Raw genomic sequence first — 14093 nt, forward strand, 5'->3', positions numbered from 1 at the left:
AGGGCCCATACATCTGACCATAATGAAAGTGGGGGCCCACGTGCACATTTTGCATCGAGGTCCATTGGACTTTACTTATGCCACTGGTGTTACATAGGTTGAAAAAAAAAAAAGACCTCGGTCCATCAATTTCAACCTTTCTCCACCAATTGTACATTTGTCACTAATTTAGCTATAACCCGCAATGTTATGTGTACTGAGGAAATCATCCAGCCCTTGTATAAATGCTGTTACAGTGTCGGCGATTACTACCTTTTATGGTCGGAATTCCACAGTCTGACTGCTCTAACTGTAAAGAACCCTTTCCTAGTCGCATTTCTTCTACCTGTAAAAAATGCTCCCCTGGTCCTTAGTATGGTCCTTGGAAGAAATAAGACATGTGCAAGTGTTAGGGCTGGCGGAACGCACCAAATTATAAAATAATAGTAGGTGCATTTGCTGCCCGGGGTCCACCGTGCAGAGGTGGTACACTGCTGCTAAGTAATGGCGGAAGAATTAAGCGGTGTGAAACCAGTCACACATGGGTTACGTCACCCAATGTGAACAGGGGCGAACTCTGTTAATGCACAGAGCCGCACAACCGCTGAACGTAAATGCCGGAGCCTGTTAAGCTCACATAGCCCGGCCAAAAGAGCGCACAGTGTACGGCCACAGAACTCTACCCCAAGGACACGGGGTTAGAGTCCTTCAAGGCCCACTGAACGCACGGCGTCGCTGCCGTGAGCGTCACTATAGACGCTGGCTATGGAGCACGTGCACTGAGGCGTGCCGAGTCCCTGGTGAGGACTGATGCCTGACTCAACCTCTGACCTACCTACGCCTAAGCCTGGGTGCTAGCAGGCTAGGCTGCTCAACACATGCGTACCAAGGGTAGGGGTTTCTTAATGAGTCATTCACCAGAGACATTCATACGTGCATACATCACTCACTCCACATAGTCTGTAAGTACAGTCTATCCTAGTGTGGCGCCCCTGAGGCTCAGTCGCCACAGAAGTACTGCACCTTCTCCTAAGGTGTAGTGCCTCACCACCTAGGTAAGTTGGGAACTCCTTTCCACACTCCAACACCTGCATCCCACACACAGGATAGTTCAGCACTGCGGCTCATGCTTAGAGGGTAGCAGAGCACCTTTCGTGGGTCCTTGCTTCGTAACACAAGATGTGCTGGGAGGTGGGTGGAGTTGAGATATATAAAAGGTTGGGAAGGTTTAGAATGACAGATCAGTCTGGGGTGCAGTCTGACAGAAGTTCAGTCTCAGATCGGATCAGTCTGAGAGAGGAGTAAGGACAGTCAGGAGAGTCTGAGGACGAGTCCGAGGAGAAGGAGTGCTGCAGCTGCCTCAGTGATCTGAGCCAGCTGGCATGGGAAAGGAACAGAAGGAGAAAGACGTAGAACTGCAACCTAAGCTTCCATAAGAGAGAGAAGGAACAGCGCGGAACGAAGGAGTAGGAGAACAGAGAGGAGTTGTGGGTTGGAAGAGGAACCCTGCCTATAGGTTCTCAGCGCAAGGCCGGGGCCCGGTCCCTGAGGTTGTATGGACACTTATGGCTCTGCAGCAGCGAGCAGTGGATGGGAGTAATGCATTTACAGCCACTACTCCAAGACTTGGGGCACAACAGCATCTGTATAGGGAGCCGGGACTCAGGATAAAGGGAGTCCCCGAAGTAGGCTACAGCTGTCTGCCGTACAAGGAAGAGTTGTTAGGAACATCTGACAGGAGGAACTTCAGAGTACCACGGTACTGGAGCTCTTCACACTAAGAGGTGCAATAGAGGAGTCGTTGAGGAAAGGTACATGTTGGCGGAGTGTTGGAGAGGAGAACCCTGACTTGCCCGGGAGGTTGATTGAGTCTCTGCCCCGGAGGACACAGCACGGAGGCAGGCACCAGTGTGTACCACAAACTGTGAGTAAAGCTTTGGAACTACAAGCCCTGGTGTCTTCCAGTCATTGTGCACCAACGCCATCAGCACCACTACATCTGGGTATCATCCTTTACACTACCTGCGCCTATACACTGCCCTGGGGTTACAGCTTCACCTGTGGGGAGCTACACCATCAATGCTGCAACACACCATCAGCCCCAGAGGATCTGCACGCAGCGTTGGCTCAACATCTTGCTTGCCAAACACCACAGGTGGCGTCACGAACTATTGCATTCCATTAACTACATTCCCCCATTACTTGGGCGCCCAGTGCCTCGGACCGGGTCACCGCTGCTGTGACACATTCCAATGACACCAGCCCGGTACCGAGTACCCCACAGCCCTGGGACGGGGCGACCCACTAGCGCATGGCCGAGCGGCCATGCAAACCTTTTATAGCCGCAAGCGTCCGGGACCTTCCTGGCTTCTCGGATGGGCCAATCCGAGCAGGAGCAGGACCTGAGCATGTGACCTTCGATCTCCAATGGGAGATCACTCCATGGGCATGCTCAGTGGCCCGACATGGGGACTTAGCCCCTGGAAAATCCCTCTGCTGAGCAGCATGTATTGCCATAGCTGTGCCAGAGGTGGCAGCAGCAAGCAAACCCACGGAGCGCCTGGACCGACGAGTTTGCTGAGCAACCTCCTGTGCGGCTGGAGAAGAATGGGAGACCGCTGGAAGTAAGGCTCGGGATTCTCGCTGTGCAGCGACAGAAATCTGACGCCTAACAGCAATTCCCGTGTACTGACCACAATACATGTAACGGCGATCTCCTCTGAGGCGTCTTTTTTCTAAGCTAAACACGCCCAACATTTCCAACCTCTCCTCATATGAGAGATCTCCATCCCTTGTATTAATCTAGTTGCCACCCTTGAACTTACTCTATCTTCTGAATATCCTTTTTAAAACGAGCACAAAACTGGATCCCATATTTTAGATGTGGCCTCACCAGTGATTTGTGATTCATAAAGGGGTAACAAGTTGGGATCACAGGATTTTCTCTCTTTTTATACACCGTAAAATCTTGTTTGCTTTTGCAGCTGCTGCTTGTCATTGAGTGCTGCTGCTCAGCTTCTTTGTATCCAGAATCCCCCATCCTCCTCCTGTTCTGTAGTCCTGAGTATACTCCTATATAATGTATATGCAGCAATAGGATTACTCCGTCCTCGGTGATTACTCTACATTTATCTACATTAAATCTCATTTGCCAAGTGTTTGCCCATCAGACATCTCATCCAGATCGTTTTGCAATATTGTAATGTCAAGGTCAGATTTTAGTATCCTGCATAGTTTGGTGTCAAAGACTGACACTTTACTCTAAATCCCATCCACAAGGTCATTAATAAAAAGGTTAAGGGTGTGTGCACACGTTGCAGATTCTGCTGCGTTGTACAGTACCTTTATAGTCAATGGAAATTGAAAAAACGCAGTGCACATGCTGCGGATTAAAATCCACCGCATGTCAATTCTTTGTGCGGAATCCTCAGCGGTTTGACATCTGTTCCATCACCAGGTGTCAAAACGCAGGGGAAAATCGCAGGCTAATCCGCAGGTCATTTGACCTGCAGATTTAACCAAATCTGCGTGGAAAAATCCGCAGCACAATCCGCAACGTGTGCACATACCCTAAGAAGAATTGGCCATAGCAGAGATCCCTGCGATGCCCACTGCTCCCATTATAGATCCCTACGGTCCCTCCTGCTACCAGTACAGATCCCTGCGGAACCCTGTACCATTTACAACAACTCTTTGTTTCCTGTCATTTAGCCAATTCCTTACCCATCTGCATATAGTTTTGTCAAGGATTTTCTATGTTCCAATTAGAAATCGTCCAGACCTGAATAAGTAAGATGCTTCTTTATTGGACATGCCGGCATGGAGAGAGAATGACAGCCACACCAGGTGTGGGCCGTCCTCTGTCTAACTCAATACATATTCTTAAGAGTTTAAATAGCAAAGCCGAAAGGGTGTTGTAACATATTGCGTTTACAGAAATGGCACATACAATTTGCTTAGCTGTTAGCTATTCTTATCTGCGCTACCAGAGAAGTCACGCAAGACAAGGAAAGCCAGCTAACGTTCACAAAAACTAACGCCCAAAGATAACACCCATATATTCACAATACCAAAGCTAAAAAGAGTTTCAAAGTCTAGGCAAAATAAATGGCTTATTCAATCATGTGTGTATATTGTATATATATATATATATACTCACACACATACACATATGTATATAGATATACATATATATACACGCACATAAAAGAAAGGACTTTATTACAATTATTATAACGTTTCCCCAGCCCTTGTTTCAGTAGCTTCAGTATAAGGCTGTTATGTGGTACTGTATCAAGTGCCTTTGCAAAGTCTAGATAAATAACATCAGCCACATCACCAATATCCGGACTTGCAATTACCTCCTTATAGAAACCCATCTTGTTAGTTAGACACAACTTATCTTTTATGAATCCATGCTGGTTCTCATTTATTCTCTGCAATATATCTCTGCGGTCATCTCCTATAATGCCCTCATATATGTCACACTACTGATGTCAGGCTTACCGGACAGTAGTTACCTGGATCCATCTTCTTACCTTTCTTAAGTATCTGTACCACGTGAGCCATCCTCCAATCCTGGGGCACAGACCTTGTTACTACAGAGTCTAAGAATATGAGATACAGTGTTGGCCCAGTCACCTCCCAGTAAGGCCGGGGGGTCAGACTCCGGAGAAACTCGGACGAGTCTCGCATGTGGCTCTCTGATCGGAGCGTTCAGCTGTATAGAAATACATGCAGCCGCACACTCCGGCCCCGAGTGCCGGGTATTGACGTGCGAGGCTCGTCCGAGTATCTCGCAAGTTTGACCCCGGCCTAAGGCTACTTTCACATGTCCGTCGGTGGCATTCCGGCGCCGTGCGGCAAACAATGGAGTGCCGGATCCAGCTGTGAACGGAGGGACCGGAAGTATATGCGGCACATCTTACGGCGCCTGACACGGCTATGTTGCAAAGGAGTCGCCGGGGAAGAAAAGGATCCACGAGCCGGTGAACGGGGTATGAAAAAGAGAGCGAGAGACCGGGGTATGAAAGAGAGAGAGAGAACGGGGTATGAAAAAGAGAGAGAGAGACCGGGGTATGAAAGAGAGAGAGAGACCGGGGTATGAAAGCGAGAGAGGGGTATGAAAGAGAGAGAGAACGGGGTATGAAAGAGAGAGAGAGAACGGGGTATGAAAGAGAGAGAGAGAACGGGGTATGAAAGAGAGAGAATGGGGTATGAAAGAGAGAGAGAGACCGGGGTATGAAAGAGAGAGAGAGAGACCGGGGTATGAAAGAGAGAGAGAGACCGGGGTATGAAAGAGAGAGAGAACGGGGTATGAAAGAGAGAGAGACCGGAGTATGAAAGAGAGAGAGACCGGAGTATGAAAGAGAGAGAGACCGGGGTATTAAAGAGAGAGAGAGACCGGGGTATGAGAGAGAGAACGGGGTATGAAAGAGAGCGAGAGAGACCGGGGTATGAAAGAGAGAGAGAACGGGGTATGAAAGAGAGAGACCGGGGTATTAAAGAGAGAGACCGGGGTATGAAAGAGAGAGAACGGGGTATGAAAGAGAGCGAGAGAGACCGGGGTATGAAAGAGAGAACGGGGTATGAAAGAGAGAGAGAGAACGGGGTATGAAAGAGAGAGAGAGAACGGGGTATGAAAGAGAGAGAGAGAACGGAGTATGAAAGAGAGAGACCGGGGTATGAAAGAGAGAGACCGGGGTATGAGAGAGAGAGAACGGGGTATGAAAGAGAGCGAGAGAGACCGGGGTATTAAAGAGAGAGAGACCGGGGTATTAAAGAGAGAGAGACCGGGGTATGAGAGAGAGAATGGGGTATGAAAGAGAGAACGGGGTATGAAAGAGAGAGAGAGAACGGGGTATGAAAGAGAGACCGGGGTATGAAAGAGAGAGAGACCGGGGTATGAAAGAGAGAGAGGCATGCGCACAGGGTAAAACCGTGCATGCGGTGGCCGGATCAGGTAGAAGCCTGATCCGGCGGCCGGAATGTGCCATTGAGAAACATTGTCCCGCAGAGCCGGAAGGACCGCATACGTCCATGTCTGGCTTTTTTCGCCGGACAAAAAAACGCTGCAGCACCCGTCCTGTCCGGGCGCCGGACAGAGGAATTCAGCCGGATGCGGTAAAAACCGGAACAAACGGAAGAACATGCGGCGCGATCCGGCGCATGTGCTTCTCAATGACAAAAAAAACGCATCCGGCGGTAAAAAAAAACGGATCCGTTTTTTTTTACACACATGCCGGATTGTGCCTGACGGCAAAAAACGGATGTGTGAAAGAGGCCTTATGCAGACAGCGAGTATAAAAAAAAAAGGTGGGTTTAGCATCCAGTAATGATCAAGTTGCTTTCTTATGGCATCATAAATACAAAACTGCAGCTCTGTGTCCTCCATCCCTAATATCGGTCTGGGTCTTTGTCAGTTTTGATCATTATTGAATGCCTCATTCTGCTGGATAATCACTTTGCTTTACCCTATTATGGTTGGCACATTATAGCGCTTTGTTCTGCCATAGTATTTTTTTTTTTTTTTATAGGTTGGAGGTTTATATACAGGTTGATGGACAGCGGTAATCGAGCAGGTATTGGCTTTAGTTTATATTGCAAAAACCAGGCGACAGGTTCCCTTTAAAGTCTTTCATGCCCTTTAAAAAGCAGCCAGAAATAAACTCAAAAGCCCAGATTTATGAAAGTTCTGAAGAAATGGGCAGGATGTGGTTAAACCCTCCCATCCAATTTATGAATTTTTTTTTTTGCAAAAGTGACGTAAATTACCCAAGTAACCCTTGGGCCATGTTCACACCTTACGTTCTTGCAGTATATTTTCTCTGGATTTTTTTTTTTAATGCAAATTAACAGCCTCTTTTTACAGTTCCACCAAAAGCTTGGAGATTTCAGAAATCTCATGCACACAATGGTTTTATTTTCCTAACTGAAAACTGCAGCATGTCAGTTCTTAGATTTTTTTTTTTTTTTTTTACTATAGAAAGCAATAAGGAAATGGGAAAAATGCTGCAAAAAAATACAATCACGTTGCGTTATTGCTTAAGAAAACTAACTTTATTAAACATGTACTGCAGAAAAATTTCATATAATCTGCACCAAAAGAACAAACCCTGCTTTTTTTTTGATCAGTTTCTTTACCGCCAAGGTTTTTCCTGCAGAAAAAAAAAGCAGCATGTGAACACAGCCTTAACCCCTACAGTAATAGACACATTTTTGGACCTTTGATGTGATTCTTGTACACATTGATACATTATAACAAACTCACACAGGTCAGAAGAGAGATTTGAGCCCCTGCTTTATTCTTACCTGTACTGATACATTGTGACAAACTCTCAGAAAAGGTCAGTTTTTCATCTGCTTGTGTGTTTTTGAACCTGCACTGATACATTGTAACAAACCATGAGGACAGGAGAAAGATTCGGAGGCCTGATTTGTATGTTACATCCCCCTGATATACCGGCCTTTAGCTCGGCGTCTCTATCCCGCACACCTGCCTGTTATTAGGGTTCCTGCACAGGTAATCTGTGGGGCGGAGAGGACGCCATCCTGACTTTTGGCTGCTGGATTCTCCTTTGATTCCAGTCCAGGTTTTCCCTGTTAGAAGCCTTTGTTACCTATAAATCACAGCTCTGCCAACACCTCCTGAAGAAGCGGCTGTGTGCGGCGGTACGGGCTGGGTTTGGTTTTAGTTTGTTGGTAAGTTTGCGCCTTTATTTTCTTTTATTATGTTTAGTTTTTCTTTATTCTGTTTCTCAGCCAGTCAGTATGTGGGTTTCTCTCTTGACCAATATTGCTGTTGTTGCTGCACACTTAGCAGTTGAATTCCTTTTTCTTTTCATCCCTTTCAGGCTCTAAAATATACTTATTACTCACACATTTTTCAAATGTGAATTTTATTGCTGTTGTTTGTTCATTTTAGTGTTCCAAGTACTCCTCTGTGCTGCTTATTTTTGGTTTTAAGGCCTTGGTCTATTTTTTGCTCATTATCTTGGGATGAAATATTTTCACATTACAATAATTAACACCAAAGGTGCACATCTGTTTCCTATTATAACTTGTTTTCCTTCATATACCGGTGCTTTCACACTGTGTTGAGCATCTCCATTGGGGCATACGTCTTAAAACCCGCAGCAAAACTGGCTCCGGGCGTATGCGCTGACAGTGCCAATTGACAGCAATGGTGATGTGTTGCAGGCATGAGGAAGCTGGCTCCCTGCAAGCCCCCGCCGCCATATTGGATCTGGGGACCTGCAGGGAAGGAGGTAAGGGAAGCATGGAGGGAGCCCCCTCCCTGCATGCTTCTCTCCTATGCTGCCGGTACACTGCGATCATGTTTGATCGCAGTGTGACAGGGGTTAATGTGTCGGGGGTGGTCTGTGACCACCCCTGATACATAGTGCCGGGTGTCAGCTGTGATAATCAGCTGACACATGGCTGCGCTCCCCTGTGAGCATCGCTGACCGTGCTAGACGTACTATTCCGTCCTTGGGACTTAGGTCCCAGGTCACATGGACGGAATAGTAAGTCTAATGTAGGAAAGGGGTTAAATAGCCCACCAAATTCAGGTGACAGATTCCCTTTAGGCTATGTGCCCACGTTGCGTTTAAATTCGGACACTGAAAACCGGACTCCTTCCCAGAAATCGCGCGTTTTTTTTTTTTTGTTTTGTCGCGATTCTGTTCGCGATTTTGCCGCGATATTCAAGCGATTTGAAGCATCGCTTGGAAAGTGATTGACAGGTTGGTCACACTCGTCAAACATACGACTCGTAGTGTTTGACAAGTGTGACCAGCTTTTTACTATTGAGGCTGCCTATGCGGCCTCAATAGTAAAAGATAGAATGATAAAAAAAATAAAAAATGGGGGTTTATTTACCTTCCGACGTCCCACGCAGTCTCAGCGACGCTCCCGTTCCCAGCGATGCCTTGCGAGACCTGTGATGACGTTGGTCTCGCGTTGCTATAGCGATCTCACGAGACCGCTAGAGTCACACGTGACTACGTCATCACAGGACCTTGCCGCAAGGCATTACTGGGAACGCTTAGGCTCGTGAAGGCAGCGCGGGACGCCGGAAGGTAAATATACCCCCTTTTTTTTTTTTTTTTTTTTTTTTTTTTTTTTTTTTCTTTTTCCGCGATTCCGCCGTGGAAAAAAGCGCAGCATTAGCACAGTATGTGCAGAATGCCATAGGAATGCATGGGGTGCGTTCTGTACTAGACTTTTAAATGTTTTCGCGTCGACAATAGTGGTAAAACGCTTAAAAATCGCATCGTGGGCACACAGCCTTAAGCTGAGAGGAGTGCTCAATGAACCAGTCACCTCTGCATTTGCAGACCTGACTGGCCCAACGTTCTTGTTCGTAAAGTCTTACACTGTTACGAGCTGCCTACGACCGTATCTTTCAGACTATAAGACGCACCCCAAATTTTCAGAAGGAAAGGGGGGGGGGGGGGAAATGTGTCAAATGGGGGGTCCGTCTTGCAGTCCAAATTCAGCGTACCAGGGAAGGGATCCGGCACAGGTGGAGTGGTCACAGGGATCATTCATTGGTCCAGGCTGGTGCGGTGGTGGCGGCTCTGTGCTGGGGCAGATGGGGTCTGTCGTGTGGTGGTGGTGGCGGCGGGCTGTGCTCCGGTGCAGGAGAGGTGGCTTCGCTGGCATTTCCTCAAAGCATGCGCCGTTCCTGGTGTCCATGTTCCCGGAGGCCACCGCAACATGGCAGCAGCCAGCAACGGATGTGTGGGGGCCTCTGGGCTTTAAGGAAATGCTGGCAGAGCCCCCCACGGAGACCAGAGAGCCCCTGCCCCTGCACCGGAGCACAGCCTGCCACCACACCACAGAGCTCCGCGGCACCCGCACCAGCCATGGTTGCAAGTGAGTATATTGCGACCATAAGACGCACACCCCCCCCCCCCCCCCCCAAAAAAAAAAAAATCAAAAATTTGGGGGGGGGGGGGAAGTGCATCTTATGGTCTGACAAATACGGTATATACATTCACCATACACTAGTCCTGTCCGTAAACTTAACCAGACTTACAAATGCTGCAATAAGTAAATATTCTTTACATGAGGAACTGTATGGCTAAAAAAAGCCAATGTCCACTAGCGCATGGGCTATTGTATTGTCCATGTGCGGTATGTCGAACACGTGGACAAAAAAATAAGCTCATGTGAACATAGCCTTAGACCTCACTTGGGCATCTTTGTCACATACTTTTTCTCTGTTTTTCAGACATAACGTGCCTAGTATGTCTGGTTTTTAATCGATTTAATGTGAAAATTACTGATGTTAAAAAATACACTGTAATCTGTTTGGCTGCCCAAGATCAATGGTTTTTTTTTAAACATACGAGTATGTGCAGACAATCAGTAAACGCTGCGGGTTGGACACTGCGTACTTTTGCCTATCAGCTGCTGGCACCGACATTAGGGGCTTATCTACAGCATTCTGTAATGCTGTAGATAAGTTCCCCCCCCCACCCCGATGTAACCTGAAAGATAAGAAAAATGAGTTAGATTATACTCATGGGGGGGGTCCGATGGGTGTTGCGGTCCAGCGCCTCCCATCTTCTAACGGTGACGACCTCTTCTTTGCCACCTGTCATGGCTCCTGCGCAGGCGCACTGCTCTGCCCTGTTGAGGGCAGAGCAGGAATACTGCAGTGCGTAGTCGCTGGACCTCTCCCTGCGCACTGCAGGACTCTGCTCTGCCCTGCGCAGGAGCCGCGATGGGAAGGAAAGAAGAGGAAGTCACCGTTAGAAGATGGAAGGGACCGGACCAAAACTGGACCGTCACTGGGTGAGTATAATCTAAAGGGGGTTTTACACATAGTGATATCGCTAAAGCATCACCGCCTTGGTGACGCAGCAGCAATATTGCTAGCGATATCGCTATGTGTGATACTTGCCTCCGACCGGCTCCCCCGCTGTCCATCGCTGGACGCGCAGCTCCATTTCTCGTCAGGTGCTTCCTGCTGGCAGCGATGGGAGGATCTCAGGATCGCTGCGTCTGAAAGGTAAGTAATAACCGCTGCTGCGTCGCTGCTGCATCGCTGTGAGATCTGCCTGTTTGGCAGCTCACTAGCGACCATCTAGCAATGCACCAGCGATCCTGACCGGGTCGTATCATTGTCGGGATCACTGGTGCATCGCTAAATGTAAAGGGGCCTCAACTCACTTTTCTTATCTTTCAGGTTATATTGGGGGCTTATCTGAGAATGCTGTAGATAAGCCCCTGATGTTGGTGCTGATAGGCAAAAAATAGGGTGACAGATTCCCTTTAATAGATTCTAGCTGCATTTCTTGGAGGCTTATAGCAAACCTCCCCTTGTATAATAAGCTGATATTGCACCCACTGTTGTCTGACAAACTTTGCTTTAATTTCTTCTTCTTTTTGCTCTCAGTCATGGCGTCTGCAGGTCTTGAAAAGCAGCTGGACTGCTCCATCTGTCTGAGCCTGTATGCAGATCCTGTAACCCTGAGCTGTGGACACAACTTCTGCCGGGACTGTATTGATCAGGTCCTGAATACACAGGACGGGTCTGGAGTTTATTCCTGTCCTGAATGCAGAGAAGAGTTTCAGGAGCGGCCGACACTGAGGAGGAACATAACTCTAAGTAACTTATTGGAGAACTTGCTGTCTAATCATGGGGATTATGCATTAAACCTCTATACTTACTGTGTGGACTCGACTGTACCTGCCAATGAGTCATATCTACACAGTGAGGCTTCTCTGTGTGATGGTCACCTGAACATTCACACTAAAGGAGCAGAACACATCCTCACTGATCCCACCACTTCTCTCGAGAACTGGACATGTTCTGTCCATAAGCAGATCCTGGAATATTACTGTACTGAGGACAAGGCTTGTATCTGTGTGTCCTGCAGTTTGGTTGGAGAACATCAGGAGCATAAACTGGAGTCTTTAGATGAGGCCTTTCGGAAAAGGGAGAAATTGAAAAACTTTCTACAGAAAATTACGACACAGAGAAAAAAAACTGAAGAAAGAGTCTGGATCCTGGAGGAGCACAAGAAAATGGCTCACGAAAAAGCCACCAAAGAAGCCAAGAGGGTCTCTGCCCTGTTTAGAGACATCAGGAGACGGCTGGATGAGCTACAGAATAGGGTCCTTACTGACATCTACTTGCGGGAACAGCAGGTGACAATGCCACTTTTTGATATGATCCAGAAACTGGAAATAAAGAAGGACGAGCTGTCCAGGAAGATGAGACACATTGAGGAGCTGTGTAACATGACGGATCCACTGACTGTCTTACAGGAACCAGACACCGGTGACTTGTGTCATCCTGAGGAGGGTGGAGATGACATATGGAGGCATAATGGAGGCGGTAATGACACAGGAGGACATGGAGGTGATCGGAGTGTGGTGATGACCTCCCACATATCACGCACATTGTATGATATGATGATTGATTTAAATGTGACCTTCTATGTTCAGGATCCTGCAGACATATCCCTGAACGTAAACACTGCTAATAATAATCTCCTTATATCAGATGATCTGAAAACTGTGACCTGGACAGAAAGAAGACAGAATCGTCCAGAAACAGCAGAGAGATTCCAGGGTTATCAGGTGATGAGCTGTAGCAGACTTGCCTCAGGACGACATTACTGGGATGTGGAGATCAGTAGATCAGATTTGTGGATGGTGGGCATGTGTTATTCCAGGATAGACAGGATGGGGCATCACTCCTACTTTGGAAATAATGGCCATTCCTGGTGTTTATATAGAGGGCTGGAGTATAATAATCATTATTCGGTGAAACATTTGGGTATGGTGCTCCCGTTACCTCAACAGATCACCACTGATCGGGTCAGGATATACCTGGATTACGAGGCCGGGTTGCTGTCCTTCTATACACTGTTTGGCCCCATCAAACACTTGTACACCTTCACTACCGTCTTCACCGAGCCCCTACATGCTGCGTTATATGTATATGGAGGGTCTATAAAGCTATTAGGGGGGGAGGAGCAGCAGATGAAAGACCTCATCCACATAGAGCGACGATCGGGGGTCTTGTAATCTGCACAATATGAAGTCACTTGAGGTTTTGATGGATGTTAAAATGTGGCCACTAGTGATGACCGAATGCGCTCAGATAAGGCGTTATCTGAGCATGAGTGTCTTCAGCATACTTGAAAAATATGTTTGAGTCCCTGTGGCTGCTTGTTTTGTGCCTGTTAGACAGCAGCAACGCATGCAGGGATTGCCTAGCAGCCGCGGGGAGTCAAACATATTATTCGCACACACCGAAGACACTCGGTTAGCACCCAAGCATGGATAATGCCTTATCCGAGCATGTCTGCCCATCACCAGTGGCCACAATAAATGTCCTTTGGATAAGGCCTAATTATTTCTCTTAATGACGTTTGTGCCTCTATTTCCTATCGGTTTGTCGAGGTAACGATCCTGGGGCGCTCTCTACAGCAGCCGACGCGTTGCGGTGTAAAGTCGCTCATTGAGGGACCTTTTTGCTTTTATACCGATCCGTTAACAAGACCAGAATTTCGGCGTGTGATATTTTCTCCACTTTCAATCTACAAGTCGTCTAAATTGGCGGATTCTGATGCCGAAGATTTCCAGCAGCGTCTCTGCACGGTGGGGGCTTCATCTTTAGGCTTTGTGCCCGTGCTTAGGATATAGCAGAGTTTTGGACGTTACTTTTGCTGTGTTGTAAATGCGCATGTGTTCACTGAACCATGCAGATTTACCGCCTGTACTGAGTGGCTATGGGTGATACTATCCAGAGACTGGCATCTCCATTACAGATGACTCGTAAGCCTGCACCACGGGGGGAGTTTACCCAGCGTCAAATAGAAGCACAGTGGGTGTGGGATTTCTATAAATCCCATACACTATGCTTGTAACCTAGAACGTAGCAGTTTGGACGCAGCACAGGTGAGCTGGGTCCAAACCACCGCTATTCCGGAATGTGGGCACAAATCCTTATGGGTCCCAGTGCTGCTCCAGGTGATGTGAGGTGTGCTGTATTTTGATGTTATTGCAACTCTGTATACATGCTGTATTTCGTCTCTTTTTGTTTTTTCATTTATAACTTGGTGATGAGTAAATGTGTTATCTGATCTGTA

General features: G+C 47.5%; 1 protein-coding gene across 1 annotated transcript; it reads left to right on the forward strand.

Moving 5' to 3' along the window:
* Positions 1 to 7525: 7525 nt before the first annotated feature.
* Positions 7526 to 14093, forward strand: LOC141083259 (E3 ubiquitin-protein ligase TRIM39-like). Its single transcript, XM_073567427.1, has 2 exons — positions 7526 to 7680; positions 11387 to 14093. Exon 2 carries the CDS (start codon positions 11389 to 11391, stop codon positions 13024 to 13026), a length of 1638 nt encoding a protein of 545 aa, XP_073423528.1. The 5' UTR covers positions 7526 to 7680; positions 11387 to 11388; the 3' UTR covers positions 13027 to 14093.

Source organism: Dendrobates tinctorius, unplaced genomic scaffold, assembly GCF_039654945.1.
Source record: "Dendrobates tinctorius isolate UK_male_01 unplaced genomic scaffold, ASM3965494v1 ptg000020l, whole genome shotgun sequence".
Classification (NCBI taxonomy): domain Eukaryota; kingdom Metazoa; phylum Chordata; class Amphibia; order Anura; family Dendrobatidae; genus Dendrobates; species Dendrobates tinctorius.

Excerpts from the sequence above, each read along its gene's own strand:
- LOC141083259 (XM_073567427.1), top strand. The coding sequence starts at position 11,389 with ATGGCGTCTGCAGGTCTTGAAAAGCAGCTGGACTGCTCCATCTGTCTG.